Genomic DNA, 14,391 nt, shown 5'->3' with positions numbered 1-14,391 from the left:
AAGCAGTAATCCAGAGTACTCTACGCAAAGAAAGACGACTCGGGCTGGAATTCAAGTAATTGTAAGTAAATAATTGCTTGTTTTTGATTTTCAGTTTCATATTTTGAGGGTATATTTACTTATATAATTATTGTAATTAAATGTATTCCTTACGTAATAACATCCTCCTTGATTCATCTTTATAATTTGCAGACTAAATTTTTAGAAGAAAATTGCTATTTATAGGTTGGCGTTGCTAGGACATTATGGGGGCGGCCATGGTCCCTTACTTCCGAAAATTGCAAGATCTTCCAGGCACAGACTATATTCAAGAAATCGATGGGTGGGCAAGGTATAGTCACTATTAAATACTCGTATATTGAATGCAAATGCTACTAAAATAGTTATGCGTAAATTGAGGTAAACTTACCACATATTTTTGATCAGTAAAAAATGTGGGTGGGTCCATCTTTGCACTGAGGAGTGAGAGTCTCCTCTAGTTTCGCTTATGGTTGTGAGGATTAATATATTTTTCCTTTCTTGCCAACGCCCTAACATCCACGTCAGGAGACGCTACTGTTGTTAGTATGGAGATCTATGGTGAAGTTGAGGCGAAACCATCACTGCGAATCTTTATCGTGCTGAACTCCATGAAATGCATCGAAATTTTGCTCGCCAACACCCGGAAATATAAAAGACATTGTGACCTTATGTTGTGCGACAACGCACGCGCAAATATCGCTTAAAGAATTTTCCAAACTCTCGACTAGTTTCAGTATGAAACCCTTGCTCCTCCATCATATTCTCCTGACGTCTCTCCCACCGACTACCTCCATATTTTCCGGCATCTTAATCATTTCTTGGAGGGAAGATCTTCCATGATAATTAGGTATTGCAACGTGCAGTTAAGACTTCTTCGCATCGCAAGATGGGAAGAGTATGTGACGGCGGTGACTATTTTGATAGATATTGTAGTTTTAAAAAAGTTTAAAAAGAAACATCCAGAACATGTTTTTAGTCTGTGTAAAACTGAACAAATCAGTACCGGGACCTAAAGTCACATACAGCAGGAAGAAAACTATGCAGCACAGAGAGAATCAATTTGTACTCAAACTGAGGAAATTTATATATATATATATATAAAGTCAACAGTTTAGTGCAGCGTATTCGTCGTGTATGATTTTCCCACTGTAGGCTCCAATCATTGATAACGCAACACTGACCCATGTACGTATATACATGCAGCAATATCTCGACAGCTATTTCAGCGATCTGAAAGATTAAAGTACTGGAATATTGCCCTACTTGTGTGATGCTCGTAGTACATCATTCTATTTGGCGAGCTTAAGTTAAATTGATGTATGCTATATGCTCCAGCTCTGTGACATAGGACACTTTCATTTATCCGATCTCATGCACACTACTAATCAATAGGAAGAATGCAGCCTTCGATATTCGTAGATGAAAGTTTCAACTATAATTCGAACACTATTTCCTAACATGTAGATTTTCTTATGGCAGCTTCCCTTTCCGCTGGTCTAGTGGTTAGCGCGTGTGTCTTTGGTGTACGTCGTCGCGGGTCGGTTCCCGCTAGAGCAAGAAATTTCATTTACTAATCATATACTTTCATTAACCACCGGTTTCCTTTAGCCTAAAGGACACAATCGTGCGACGTTAAAATATATATTGTAAAAGCGCTATTACATTTCTTTCATGGATGTTAAAATAACCATAATTCTGTCAAATCTTTGAATAAAGGAAATCTTTAGGATTTACGTCTCACGATTATTCCTTGCAGGCTAGACTAGATGAATGCTTAATAAAACAATCGGTAGAACGAGAAAGTGCGACGAAACGGGAGAATCCAGAAAAAACTCATAGACACAATCATATCCAAACTTACATGGTGTAGGATGGAACCAGGGGACCCCTCGCACTAAACGTAACCGCTCTACCACTTAGTCACTGTGTCCCCTTAATCCTGTGAAATCTGTCTAAACTATGATGAGTATTTCTAAAACGATTTGTTCCAAAGGAACGAATCCTTCAGTAGAATTAAAAGACGGATTCACTCAGAAGTATATAAAGACGGATTTACTCAATGTAGTTGACGAATTAAATCAGTGGATTTGGTTGATGGAACCAGATGATGGAACCAAACAACAAATTGAGTGAACACAGTTAATGGATTTATATTAATAGAATCGGAGAACAGCAGTACTTCAGAACAGGGGACATTGCACAACGAAGAAGCATACAATGAATCTACAGCGCATGTCTTCCAAAACAACCCAATCTTCTTTCTTCATTTTTGTATCCCTTATTTGTATACAACTAACACGAATAAGAAATCAGGAAGCAATGGAATTTTCTGCGCATGTTTCGAAACTTCACAATCACTCCTTATTACTTCCTCCCCTACTAAACCAACTTTGTAATACTTTATATGTTAATAATAGTAATTTGAATAGTTTGGCCGAAAGGAGGAATCATATTAGAGAACCACATGGAAATTCGGATGGAACTAAAAGATTCGAACCAAATGATTCGAACAAATTGGGAAACCAAACAAGTTGGATCATACAACTTACCGGAACCAAAGGATTCGATGCAGACGAGCAAATCCTTGTTTAGAATGGATTGAAAGGAATCGATTTTGGAAAAAGAAGCAAACTGCTAATCTCCATTCTACACTAATTAACACCAGTTTTTACTAGCGAATACATTTCAATGTAAATATATGTGCCATGGGCTTGTTAAACCTGCTCTACGGGCTTAAGTACTCTTCGAATAATAGTGCTTCTAATAAAGAACAACATATTGGATAATGGAACTAACCTGTTCTGTCCTTTCTTAAATCTGCCAAAATGCATGCCGCTTTATGTTGATGATATGAAGCCCACAGAAATAAAATGATGCCAACAAGATCCATTGCTGATGGTTTTCCTAAATTGAAAGCTTCTTTCCTTTCTACAAAAAAAGACATAAGAGCATAAAAGCAGCAATAACTAAATCTGAACGATGTAAATTAGAAAAGAAACTTCTTTGAAAAATCATTCGCTACGAATAGCCGTCTTTTATATAAATCGTCGTAAAATCAATTCAGCACGCGTGTTTTTTCGAGTATTCTGTTCCTCTAATACAGTTAATTTACTTTATTCGCTTTAATATATCACTTTTCAGACTAAAGAATCTTTTTCATTTAAAATTAAACAAAAATATTAGTTTAATTATGCGGAATATCTTTTCAGTTTCAATGATGCAAAATTTATTTCTTGATTGGCAGTGGCGTATTATTAGCTGTGAGAATGAGAATGCCGCTTCAGTTACTTGATTAAGTCAGTTCAAAACCTGAAGAAATTCACACTCCATATTTAATTTTAATTTACAGGGCTGATCCTCTTATCACATTATATTCTTAGCCAGCAAATATTAAAGAGATTAACTTCCAACGCAGCATTTCAAATAAAAATTTCAACATTTTAACGTAGAATATCTGTACCTGGTATCGGAAAATCATTTTAAAATGAAATGAAATCTTTAAATTTAACGTCCCACGGTTATGCCAGTAAGGCTAAAGGAGACGGTGATAATGAGAAATGAATGAAATGGTGGAATAAAGAAAGTGGGAGGAAACGGGAGAACCCCGAGAAAACCCACGAGCACAGTGTTTGTCCACCACAAAGTCCACACGGCGCGAGCTGGGATCGAACCAGGGACCCCAAGCACCGGAGGTAAACGCTCTACCACTGAGCCACCGCGCCCCCACGAAAATCATTTTAAGTATAAGAAACCTCTTCCACTTACATAAAATATCACTATCTGTCTGTCGATTACAAACAGTAAGCAAATTTTTTATAAAAGAAGAAACTTCAGTGCAACTTTATCTTCCTTCATCCTAACTTTTAATTACTAACTTTCCTTACACTGGCGTGATCTATATCTCATACACGCACAATTTTCCACCAGATAAATATGGAATATTATATTAAAAAATGCAAAGGGATCTAATACCGACGGTGATTAGATTATTTTTGTTCTATCAATTATTATCAATAAAATATGAACTCGTATTCTCACGATAAGAACTAATGTTTCTCATAGCAATACCACAATCAAGAAACGTATGGCGGATATAGCTATTCCAAAAACCGAACTAGAAGAAATTTTAAGATTAAAACCGTAAATTTACACCAATTTTTAAATATCACTATGTAATAAATTTCATCATTTAATTTGACACTAAAAGTGGATGCCAGACTCTAGGTGTAAGCTTAACCACACCATTATTAGTTAGAAACACTGAAAACCATTACGCTACCTTTTAGATACCACACAATGAACTAACTTAACATGCAACTGACTATGCATTATACAACATGATTCTAAACTGAACGCATAGTCTACTTTTATTATATTATTACATCAGAAAGGGTATTCAAACTTAACCAACCTTGAACTAAATTACTTACTCGGTACAACAAGACCATTCGAATATAATATACTGGCTGTTACAATTCCAAAATAGTGGAAAAATGCAAGCAGATAATGAGCAAAATTGATTGTCGCTGAAGAGAAAATGCTGACAAATATCGTTTCATACAGCCTTCTGTACGTGTGTAATAGAAGTAATACCAATGCGATCAGCGTTGAAATACCATTAACTGAAAAAAAAATCACATATATCATCATATTTATATTATAGTGCACGAAAGACAAAACATTCGATACTTTTCTTATTGCGTACCGAAAAATCCCATGCCCTGTGAAACAATATTGACTTCTTTCGTGACAATAAGTTAAAACTTTAGTTATAGAGAACTCACCACTTACGTAAGCAATGCGTTCCGTAAACATTTACGTAACTTAATTATTACCTAAGTAGAATTTATAAATTGCTTTAAGTGTAACTTTGTAGGAAATCGTGATATGTATATTATTATTTTATATATGAATACCACTTACATATACAGTATTATTTTACAAATAAAACATGCAGCAGTATCTACTCGGGATATTAACCATAAAAGTATGATAAATATACAAGGTGTGCACATGAAATTTCCCTGATTACAAATATTAACTGCATGGAAACTATTAGTGCCAGAGAATAACGGTTTGCGGCATCCTGAAGAGCAACTCAATCTTTTCTTTTTTGTGTTCCCGTTAGGAACTCTCACAATGTCCAGTCGATATTCAATCCCCCGCCAAGTGTTGCATAGCATATCCGGTGTGATCGAGATCATGGTTTCTTAAATTTTGTGACGAAGAGCAGGAATATCACGTAACAGGTGTGGCGTAGACTCTATTTTTGACATAGCCCCATAGGAAGAAATCCATAGGGAGATCGCGGTGGCCAAAGAGTGGGTCCATCGCGTCCAATCCATCGCTGTGGAAGCGTTAGGTCTAAAGCCCTATGAACATCCAAACACCAGTGCAGTGGGGCACCATCCTGTTGGAATATCACGTTTGGTTGCAAAGGGAGTAGCTGTGGAAAAGCAAAGTGTTCAAGCATATCCAGATAAACGGAACCAGTCATGCGTGCCTCATGAAGAAAAATGGTCCGATAATTCTGTCGCGTCCCAAAACACACCACAGTTTCCTATGACGTTCGTGCTTTGCCCGAGCCAGACTGTCGGTTGACACTCCCCGTGGCTAAAACATTCTCAAACCATGTTTTATTGGTCTTGACGTCTGGTGGGTTTCGCTGGAACTTTCGTCTGAAGTTCCTTTGCACGGTAATTGGTGATATAGTCTCAGCCAACCACACCACACACTGCGCTCTCTCTCGTGCTGTTGTCATCTTTGTTCATGAACATTTGCAATAAATAACAAAAATGCATAAACTTTGTTACTGAACACCCGCAACAAATAACAACATTTAACAATCAACAACAAAAAACTGTTTGAGTTGTTCTTCATGATGCCGTAAACCGTTATTCTCTGGCACTAATAGTTTCCATGCAATTAATATTTGTAATCAGGGAGGTTTTATGTGGACACTCTGTTAACGTAATATTTGGCATACAGCTATGTTGTAAGCTTCGAGATTTGTTTTAAAAAATGTGAATTGACGTTAAGTCGTGGGATATATTATACATGAATACGGAAATATTTCTCAAACTTTGAATTCTACATATTGAAAGAACAATATTAGCTAAATTGCACATGATACTTCAAACAAAGGATCGAATATATTATCTCAATTTCACAGTAAATGGAAGAGTTATCCTTTACCTCTCTACCTGCGTATAGTTAATTTTTTAAACAATTTTTACACAAGTGGACCGTCTTCCACAAATGCAAGAAACACGTTCTTTTCAACATAAAATACGTAAGAACAATAAACATAATATTTGTATAACATCAAAATTAATATTTGACTCAACAGAATATAATTAATTTTAATCACACGATGTAACACAATTTTACATTAAAAGAAAAACAAACATTTACTTTCAAACAAATAACATTTTCATATGTATTGTATAATACAAGAAGTGTAAATAAAGAAAGCACAATATTCTGTTTTTTTTTTTTTTTTTTTTTTTTTTTTAAATTTTAAAACAAACATTTATTTATCTGGTATAGCCAATGTAATGTTTTTCTTCGCGTCTCACGTTTAACTATTTCATCATTCACCTCCCCCTCTCCTCCCTTCTACTCAATATAAATTCATGGTTGCTTAATAAACGCGCGGGTATCTAAATGGTACCATAAATGATTATACCCAAAACAAACTTGACAGCTTCGAGACGTGAAGAGCTGATACAATAGGGGGGGGGAACAGCTTTTTACCTTTACTCGTATTAGCTGTTTCTAGAATTCTTTCTTAGTAAATAAAATTCGCATTGTGTTTTCGTGAACAATTGAAAACATTTTTAAAAATGATTGTCAGTTCTATTTATGTGATTCCAATAATTATTTTTGGAGTGTGTGTATATATATATATATATATATATATACTAAGAAAGAAATTCGCATCAGAAGAAGAAAAGCAAAAACTTAATTTCGGAATTATAAAAACAGCGCCTTTTCATTTAGCTTGTATGATTCAACTGCGTTGAAACAAGGAAGTCTTCACGAAGAAATGCCTCTCTAAACCAAGATGGAAACTAACCACGCTACAGGAACCCTAGGGATGATCCTTTGCATAATAACACAAAAATCACAAGATTTTATGATGTATTTTGTAACCTGATATAATAAATTTAAGACTAAGGCACCCCTAACACAGCGACAAAACAGTATTGCTGTCACAAATTCATTTGCTATATCGCTAGGTGCATAAACAGCAAGAAGGGAAAGGGAAGTCCGCAATGTGACAACACTGCGCTAAATATCGCGTACCATTAGCTACTGCTCATATTGCTTGTCATCTGAAAAGAGCTCCAGTTTGTAAGTTTCGTAGAATTAGTAGAGACGGCATTTCATGTTAGTAAGTTACTTTTAATTAATAATTAGTTTCTGTAGCAAAGCATGCAAATATTACTATAGTATTTCATTACTACGATAACTTTTACTTTCACTTGTCTATTCATAGATACGTTGCACCGTTCAACATTTCTTATATATTGATTTTATTACCAATGTATTCTATTTAATAATCAGGCTCCAACAACTGTATGTTATTATTTTATAAAACTACTTTCGTACTTATTTTTGTGGTTTGTTTTTCAGCAACTTTTACGCTCCAAAACCTAAATTTTCTTACACACCGTTGTGGGTATTCCGTCATTATATGTATCTAGTTGTTTATAGGTAAGTACTTCTGTCTTGACTTTTACATAATTTCAACCGGCATCGTCGCAAATTCAGAAATACAAGGACTGCTCGATCTTGGTTAACTTGGCAGTGCATTTTAATATTTGAAAAGATCGTGCTAGATTAATTTATTGCAGGATTTAGGATTGAGATTTCTGGGCTTTCGGCATCTATGGCCATTTAGCCTGTCACGTATGAGGAATGACATCCCTCGGCGAGCACACTATCCGAGGAAAGGGAAAGAAGAAAGGATGGGGGAAGGAAGGACGCGGCCTGGAACCTGTTAATTAGGTATCACCCCGCCATTTGACTAGTGAATGAGGAAAACCTCATTCAGGATGACTGGCCTGAAAAAGCTTTTTACACTTTTTCGACCCGAGTACTCCCACCGGGAATCGAACCCGGGATCACTCGCATCGAACCCATGAATCTATTGCAAACAAACGTCAAAACTTTTATACTTGTTTATCAGTACATGTGATACGATTAGGTAGCATTCTCAATATTATGTATAATTTGTTATTAACTTGCTTATTTTATGTATAGATTTATATATTCTTTTTAATATTTTATATTAAGTTATTTGAGAAGTTTTCGTAAATCTTTAAAATGTTGTTAACTTTTTTCATGCACAACCACTGAACTTGTCTTCTGTTTTCTGCAACTACTAAAATTTACTTTTCTTCTTTTTCTACCTTTCAGAATGTCAATCCCCACAGGTACGGACTTGAGTCCCAATCATCAGTAGCGTTTTAGGTACGAAATCAGAAATAAGAACAATAAACAATCATTAACAAAATTAAGATAAGATAACGAGCAAAACAACAATTAAAATTCTGGAATAAATAAAAAAATCAAGTCTATAGTGCGGGTAAGCACTGCGAAATTAGGCGCATTATAATCTTTACAGAGCAAAAACGGAAAGAGATAAGACAAATGTGTTTCCGGTAAGAATTCAGTGCCCCGATCTCTATCCTTGTATGACAATCACAAGTGGTAGAAATCTGTGTTTTCGATTTCCGATTCCAACATTCATCACAATAGCGAAAAGACAGTAACAGATAGCGAAATAAAGTTTTTTGATATGGACCCAGTATCGTAAGAAAAGTTTCCAATTCCATTCCCCTATTGTAAAGGTAAGTGGTAGAAATCTACTACCATTTCGGGTTCTAATACGGATTCCCATAGAACTACATCGCAAACGGTAATAAGAGGCAACAAATAGTTTTCTGGTGTGGATTCAGAATCCAAAGAGCATATTTTGCCTCAGCTTGTGTTCTACTGAAATCGGAAGTGGTGGAAATATACAAGTCCCGGTTTCAACACTAATCGCCATAGTGGAAAAAGGTAGGTAGCAAAAAGCAGTTTTTGACAATGAATTAAGTATCGCAAGAATATGCCCCATGCCCAACTTTATTCTTCTATTGTAACAGAAAGTGGTAGAAATCTAATAACACTTGTAGCACCAATATTTACTCCCGTAGAGCAATAATAATAACAGTTATTCATTTATTTATACAAATTTCTAGGCCTAACCGGCTCCTATGGCCTTAAGACCGTCACGTATGAGGGATGAGGTCCCTCAGTAACACGCTATCCAGGGAAAGGGAAAAACAAGACAGGAAGGAATGGCCTGGGACCTGTATGTTATGTACCATCCCAGCATTTGCCTAATGTGAATGAGGAAAACCCAGGAAAAACCTTACTCAGGATGGCTGACCTGAAAAAGCTTTTGCACCTTTTTGACAGACCGTCCCCATCGGGAATCGAACCCGAGACGCTCTACCAACGGTACGAACGTTAGCGACTACGCTATGTGAGCCACGAAACTGACACAAAAAAAAGGTAATACAAGGCCACAAACGGTTTTCTTGATGTGGATTCAAAATAACATACGTAAGTCTGTTTATACTGAAACCAAAAGTGCTGAAAATCTGGAGATTTCCGTTTCAACACTAATCACATAGTCAAAAACAGCAACAGACAACGAGAAGCGGATTTTATATATAGGGAGAACCTGAAAGATGTGTACAAACTCTGGGAGATAATTCGTAATATCAAAAAAGACAAAAGGTCCTTTTGCATATTGTCGAATTCCGCGTCATGTACGAGTGACAGGGGTGTCAACTTAGAATCGACAGTCTGATCCTGACAAATGGGACGGAACAGAAAGATGTGCAAAAATTATCTGCACAACTGCCTAATGTACCATTTTGCTTATGTTCATAGCCACATTTAAGTAGTTTTGATTTCACGAATCACTTGGATATGTATTCAATATCGTGTAGGAATAGGTTCTACTTTCGACTTTCTTCTTTTACTGCAACTGGAAATGGTAAAAATCTACTATCGTTTCTGGTTCTAATATTGAAGAACGAAGTAGCAAGAAGTGTAACCAAAGTGGAATACTGCAGTGACCGCTTGATGTTTGTAAAACTACATGCAAAAGCAGTGGATATTGTGATAATACAAGTGTATATGCCAACAACAGACCATGATGATAATGAAGCAGAAGTAATGTATGATCAGATCAGTGACATATTGCATCAAGAAGGAAGAGGTAAGGTCAACGCCATAGTAATGGGAGACTTCAACAGCATAGTAGGAGAAGGAGCTGCGAATAAGGTAGTGGGACCATTTGAATTAGGTAGAAGAAACGAACGAGGTCAAATGCTTATCGGTTTCTATAGGCAACGTGATCTGGTGGTGATGAACACGTGGTTTAAGAAAAGAAAAACCAAGCTGTACATATGGAAAAGTCCAGGAGATAAGAAGGGCTATCAAATCGATTACATTCTTGTGAAGCAACGTTTCAGGAATAGTGTACGAGACGTAAAAACATTGCCAGGAGCGGACATTGATTCGGATCACAATCTACTGGTGGCAGAAGTGCAAACCTGGTTAAAATCGATCAAGAAAGATGGGAGGAGAAATCGAAAATGGAACTTAGAGCAACTAAGAAATATCGACGATGATGTGAAAGAAGAGATGGAAGAAAAATTCTGTGCAATGGGCGCTGTGGTTGACAATATAGAGAATAGTTGGGGAAAACTTAAACAGATTCTACTTGACACACTCCACAATAACATTGGTAGGATGGAAAGAGCACCGAGAAAACCATGGATAACTGAAGCAATGCTTAAGAAGATGGAGGAACGCAGAAGAACAAAAAACACAAACATCAATGAATAGAGAAAGCTGAATAATGAATTGAGGAGAGAAACGGACAAAACCAAAGAAGTGTACATGGAGCAGATATGTGAAGAAATAATGAACTTCAACGGCGCGGCAAGTATGACCTGATGTACCAGAAAGCACAAGAATTAGGAGGGAGAGCTAACAAAAGTATACGAACGTTCGGCATCGAAGATCAACAAGGTAATGTAACCACTTTGGGAGGAATACATAAAAGATCTGTATGATCAGAAGAACCGCCCCAAAGATATTGCGATTGAAGCAGAGGAAGAGGTGGATGATGATGGAAAAGGACCCAGTATATTGAAAAGTGAAATAGTGCAAGCAATAAAAGACATGCGAAGGAGAAAGGCCACTGGAGACGACGACATACCAGTAGATTTGCTCAAGGAATTAGGAGACAATGCGATGGAAGTACTGACCTCACTTATTAACAAGATCTATCTGAGTGGAGAATGGCCAAAGGATTTTCTTGATGTTACAATGATTGCATTGCCCAAGAAAAATCAAGCAAAGAAGTGCAGCGATCACAGAACCATTAGCCTGATTCCCCACACTGGAAAGATCATTGCACGTATACTGAACAGGCGGCTGGAAAGCAAGATAGATGAGAGGTTAGAAGATCAACTTGGATTCCGGAAAGGAAAAGGCACCAGAGATGCTATTGGATTGATGAAATTATATTAGAAAGAATTCTTGATGTGAAGGAAGAGTTGTGTTTGTGCTTCATCGACTGGCGAAAAGCTTTTGATCGAGTCAATTGGACGAAACTTTTTAAAATACTTAAAGAAATCGGAGTCAACTGGAGAGATCGACGACTCATTCAAAACCTGTACATAGGACAACGAGTGAAGATGCGCTTGAATCTTGAATGAAGGAGAAACCAATAGTGTGGAGATTGGACGAGGAGTCAGACAAGGATGTAGTTTGTCGCCCCAATTATTCAACATTTACAGTGAATGTTTAATGAAGGAAGCATTAATGGGAACTGGAGACTTCAAGATTGGAGGACAGATCATTAACAAGATCAGGTATGCAGATGATACGGTTATAATAGCTAAAACCGAAGGAGGACTACATGAGATGATTGACAAAATAGTTGACACTGGAAAACTGAATACACCGAAAACAGTAATAGGAGGCTACAAACGGCTTTTGATGATTTGGAATCCCAAGAATATGTTTAATTTGTAACTTAAACCGCAAGCAGTACAAATTTCCGATTCCAATACTAATAACCATAGGGTCATTCCATATCAATTCATCCAGGCCATGATAGCCACCAATTCAGATGTTTGTGCCATTTGGTACAATAGCTACGACCAACAAGTTAGTAATCCATGAAATATTTTCTTTTCTCGCTCGTATAGTTCCGGAGATAAAGGTTGTCATAGTGTGAGGAAATTAGTCCTAATATTGTTTACGAAATGAAATGAAATCTTTAAGTTTTACGTCCCACTCTTATGCCGGCTAGGCTAAAGGAGACGGTGATGATGAGAGATGAATGAAATGGTGAAATGAACAAAGTGGGAAGAAACGGGAGGACCCCGAGAAAACCCACGAGCACGGTTTGTCCACCACAAAGTCTACACGGCGCGAGCTGGGATCGAACCAGGAACCCCAAGCACCGGAGGTGAACGCTCTACCACTGAGCAACCGCGCCCCCAATATTGTTTACGAGTACCTGCTTGTGAGTACGATGTTGGAGGGAAAGCGCCATAATTCAGATAATAATAAAGTTATTCGCATCAAATTTTTACCAAATAAGAACTAATCTATGTAGGCTGTGAAGAAAACTGTTTCATCAATCTTGTGCATCTGTAAGATTTACTAAAAATAAATATTTTTCAATTAACATAAACTTTTGAGTGCGCAGCATAAAATCAGAAAATGAGATTTATCACCAAAAAGCATAGGAGTTCTCCCTTTCTTTTTTTGTTTCATAATGAATCTGAATCTGAAAGTATGCCTGGAAATTCTCAGAAATGAAAATACTGAGTTTTCGAATGTCTAGGAGCCTATAATTAGTTCCGCTGCTAACGGTATGCTCAAAAATAGTTGAGGCGAAATCTGAAAACCTTCATATAAAGAGAGTATTATTTGAGGGACCGAGATCGAATTGTGGATACAGGTAAAAGGGACAAAGTGAAAGGTGATAAAAGTGTTTGAATATCATGGCGGGCATCTGGATTTAGTTAGTAATTGAGCATATGAAACACATTATACAAAAACTAACCTGGATAATGTTCCTTTTTAAAAATTCTTGCCAATATTTCCAGTACGTCTAACGAGTACTCTTCTTCGGGGCTTATGGCTTAAGAATATCCTCTGTGCTGTTATTCGCATGTTTACGTTAGAACAAACAGTGGTGTGAAAATATATACCAACTCTTAATGTTGTAGTAGTTAGTGCATTAACTTTAAAAGCCACCTGTTCTTTATTTTTGAAATAATGTATCTATAGTCGTGGCCAACCTAAGTTTTCAGTGACGTAATTTCAGTAGCTCCAAAAAACTAACCATAAGTAATTCCAAGTAATGTTGGAACTGTACCATTATGAAAGAGTTTCCTACTGCAGAGCCTCATTTTTTAGATTTACCTGGACATAGTTAAAATTATTAGTACTTTGAAGTAACAAATAGTTAATATATATATAATGCATGCTCGCAAATACGCAATGATCTTACGTTATAGGAAAGAACACAGGGCTGCAACATTTCCTGTAACAAGTAATGCGGTTTGTTAATGCGCGCAAACAAATAATCCCACATTTTAAAGATTACCCTTTATGTAGAACAAATTGTGCAGTTATGATTTGATAAAAGACCTACAAGATATCTGTGAAGTAGAATAATTTATACATATGTATAAAATAGCTTGTTTTCTGCTGTACAGGTGCAATATGGCGTTCTCTGCAACGGAAATTCAGAGTCTGTTCAGCTGTGTGTTATTTTCGATTACATAGAGGTGGCAGTCTATTAAATAGCCAAGCAAGGCAAATTGTTTTAAACGTGTGTTCATATTTACGACGTGCCGATCCCTGTAAGAGCGTAAGTGATATTGTAGCCTTACCACAGATATGATAGGTGGCTTCTCGTTGAAAAAGAATTCCTGGAAGAAGGGAAAGTGTCAACAACCGTAAAGACAAGAGACTGGGTGAAAAATAAAGGTACACGATTGAAAAAATGGACGATTTTACAAAGCGTGTTATCCGTCAGAAAGTGCATAAAGTTTGGTGCAATGGAAGCAACAAGGCTCCCACGTTGAAGGAAATTTCGGCTGAAATCAACTGATTTTTTTTTTTAAAAAAAGCTTTAGAATACAGTTTGTATCGCCTCTTTCTACAAACTCCAATGTGAACGACAGAAATAATATAAAATCTACGCAAGCCCTTGAGCTTCCTTGGTTATACAGTTAGCGTACGCACTTTCAGTGCCGGAGACCCAGCTTCGAT

At 36.7% G+C, this 14,391-nt stretch overlaps 1 protein-coding gene across 1 annotated transcript in view; it reads right to left on the bottom strand.

The window, feature by feature from the left end:
* Positions 1 to 2,796: 2,796 nt before the first annotated feature.
* Positions 2,797 to 14,391, bottom strand: part of LOC145680961 (polyprenal reductase) — a 39,882-nt gene continuing 28,287 nt past the window's right edge. The window contains exons 3-4 of the mRNA XM_081752176.1: positions 4,452 to 4,643; positions 2,797 to 2,949 (exon numbers count right to left, since the gene is read on the bottom strand). Coding sequence (XP_081608302.1) covers positions 2,813 to 2,949; positions 4,452 to 4,643 — 329 coding nt within the window. The 3' untranslated portion in view covers positions 2,797 to 2,812. The remainder of the gene's footprint in view (positions 2,950 to 4,451; positions 4,644 to 14,391) is intronic.

The sequence above is a fragment of the Thermobia domestica genome, chromosome 3 (assembly GCF_964235325.1).
Source record: "Thermobia domestica chromosome 3, izTheDome1.hap1.1, whole genome shotgun sequence".
Taxonomy (NCBI): domain Eukaryota; kingdom Metazoa; phylum Arthropoda; class Insecta; order Zygentoma; family Lepismatidae; genus Thermobia; species Thermobia domestica.
This window is presented reverse-complemented; position numbering and strand designations above follow the sequence as displayed.